The sequence below is a fragment of the Anguilla anguilla genome, chromosome 18 (assembly GCF_013347855.1).
Source record: "Anguilla anguilla isolate fAngAng1 chromosome 18, fAngAng1.pri, whole genome shotgun sequence".
Lineage (NCBI taxonomy): Eukaryota > Metazoa > Chordata > Actinopteri > Anguilliformes > Anguillidae > Anguilla > Anguilla anguilla.
This window is the reverse complement of record NC_049218.1, coordinates 19,586,545-19,589,299: the sequence shown is the minus strand read 5'-3', so window position 1 is coordinate 19,589,299 and position 2,755 is coordinate 19,586,545. Positions and strand designations below refer to the sequence as shown.

Sequence of the window (2,755 nt, the reverse complement as noted above, 5' to 3'; positions counted from 1 at the left end):
TAATATACTGCATACTGTAGCTGTGCTTCCTTGCTTTGTGTTCTGGGCAAAGGTCACGTGGAACATTTGATTAAGGAACACCTTGAACACCAAGGACATTTTCATCCTTTTCCAACAGTGTTTTATTTTGTTTTGTTTCATTTTTTTCTTATTTTGGATTGTGAGCTACTGTTGTTCTGAAACACCTACAATGTGGGAGCACGATTTATTGCATGTGTGCAAGAACTAGTTTATCACTTATTATCCTGTACTGCCTATGGAAATGATGACAGCCAAGCATAAGAGAGAGTGTTATGCCAGCAGTGTTAAAGAGATAAGTAACAAGTGGCTTATTATTCAGCTACGGCGAATGTCAGTGTGCATGAAGCCACCCCCTCAGCCAAGATAAGCAGTGTTGACACTGTGTAAATATTTCAGTTCATCCACAAGCAGTTTGACAGGTGTGCATCCAGTCAGGTTGGGAGTTGATACACTTTGCCAGCACGCTGTCTCTCTGAAATAGATGTGTGAATATCAGCAACCCCTCCAGGTAAGATGAAAACAATACCTTGGATAACTGTAAGTGGGAGCCTGTGATGGTGAGCTTGTGAAGCCTGTGATTAGCCACAATTACATTCAAAACAAACTTAAAATTGATTGTTTCTGTGAAACTGGAAACTGACAGATCTATCAGTATTTGCAGTGACACTGGATAAATGAATCACCAGAGGAGGTTAAATGGTGTGACCTCATATTTCAATTTCTTTTGAAGTCATGGAGTATGAGTCACTGCAATTTAATGATACAAACCATCACAGTTCATGTCATTTCAGAAGCCTTGGATTGTGAAGAATACCTAAACTCAGAAAAGTAGTCAGAAAAAAGTATCAGAACTAATATCCTGCTCAACACAGAGAAGCCCTTGTTGGTGGAGATGCTGTGAACACCGCCAATCTTATGGATTCTAATATCACGGTGAGCAGCAGCAACATTACTTCCATCCACACCGTGGCGCAAGTCATCAGCTGGGTGACTTTTGCCATTGGGAGTCCTGTGCTGTGCCTGGTGGCTTATACCCTGTATCACCTGGTGAAGACTGACCACGTCACCCCGGTTTACATCATTAACCTCCTCATTACTAACATCTTCAGTTTCATTGGCAGACCTAACACGGCCGGAGAGAAAAATTTGATCTCTGCTGAAATCAGATCCCTGGTATTTTATTACAGTGTCATAACCAATATTGTGTTCATGGTGTGCATCGCCCAGGAGAGGTACCTGCTGGTCACCCGTCCTGTGTGCCTAGGGAGCCGACACGCAGTCAGAAGCTCTGCCCTGGTCTCCCTGCTGCTGTGGGCCGGCCCCTTGGCAGTCCTGTCCCTGGCCATTTACGGCTACTTCCTGTGGCTTTCCGTCTGCCTCCTCCTTCCGTTCCCCTACTTCCTGTTCCTGTGCTTGGATGCAGTCAGAAGCCCTCTCCTGCTCCACCACACTGCCCCAGCCAGGAAAAGAGGAGAATCCCTGGGAACACTGACCTTCATCCTGGGGAACTACACTGTGATTTTCCTTCCCTTCATATTGAACATGCTGTGAAGTCCCTCTCAGTGAGTGTGGAGGGGTTTCCCCTGGAGACAGTGGCCAGCATGCTTCTGCTCCTTAGCCCCCTGCTCGACCCTCTGCTCTTCTTCTGCGTACACAAGAGCAGAAGGGACATCCTGCAAGCCTTCCCCTGCTGCAAGGGCCTGGTCCATCACCAGGAGGAACCAGGGTCTGTCCCCACCATTTCTGAAACCGTGGCCAGTGTCTAGAATGTTCCACATATACAAGCCTACCATGTGCAATCATGGAATAACGCCGTTTAAAGGTTCTGGGGTGGTACTGTGAGATTTAGCACATTCAGCTGCCCAGTGTTTCACCACAAAGTCGTCCTTCAATCCAGCTAGTGTGCTGAGGGGGCCATGAGGCTGAGCACTGGCATTCGTCAAATATGTCTGAACTACAGTTACTCTTTACATTTCAAATTTGAACAGATTCCAGATAATTTGTGAAAAACTGTACAACTATGTGAAAGAAAATGTTTATTTTCAATTTCAGTGCAATCACATCACAATCTACATGAATTTTGTCTAAATCTTTCCAAATGATTATTTCAGCCTGTTTGGTTGAGCACAATGCAAAATGAAGATATTTGCTGTCAATATATAAAATGCCACAAGGTGGCAGTGTAGATTGATGTAAAAAGGAGAGGTGGGAATTACAGAAGAATGAGATGGGAATTAGAGATAAGAATGGGAGATGGGAATCAGAGATGACAGTGGGAGAAGGAAATTTGAAAGGGGAATTTGAGATGCAAATAGGAAATGGAAATGGGAGATGGGAATTTGAGAGGAGAATAGGAAATGGAAATTGGAGATGGGAATTTGAGAAGGGAATGGGAGATGGGAATTTGAGAAGGGAATGGGAGAAGAGAATTTAAGATGGGAATGGGAGATAGGAATTTGAGATGGGAATAGGAGATAGGAATTTGAGATGGGAATGAGAGATAGGAATGAGAGAGGAATTTGAGATGGGAATGAGATATAAGAATTTGAGATGGGAATGTGAGATGGGAATTTGAGATGGGAATGAGAGATAGGAATGAGAGAGGAATTTGAGATGGGAATGAGAAATAAGAATTTGAGATGGGAATGTGAGATGGGAATTTGATGGGAATGAGAAATAGGAATGGAAGGCAATCAGCAAAGCATGTCCTCCACTCTAGCTCATCACCCCACCC

At 44.2% G+C, this 2,755-nt stretch overlaps 1 protein-coding gene across 1 annotated transcript; it reads left to right on the top strand.

The window, feature by feature from the left end:
• Nucleotides 1–623: 623 nt before the first annotated feature.
• Nucleotides 624–1,736, top strand: LOC118218405. The gene is made up of 2 exons (XM_035401032.1): nucleotides 624–954; nucleotides 1,249–1,736. Exons 1-2 carry the CDS (start codon nucleotides 937–939, stop codon nucleotides 1,570–1,572), a joined length of 342 nt encoding a protein of 113 aa, XP_035256923.1. The 5' UTR covers nucleotides 624–936; the 3' UTR covers nucleotides 1,573–1,736.
• The last annotated feature ends 1,019 nt before the right edge of the window (nucleotides 1,737–2,755 follow it).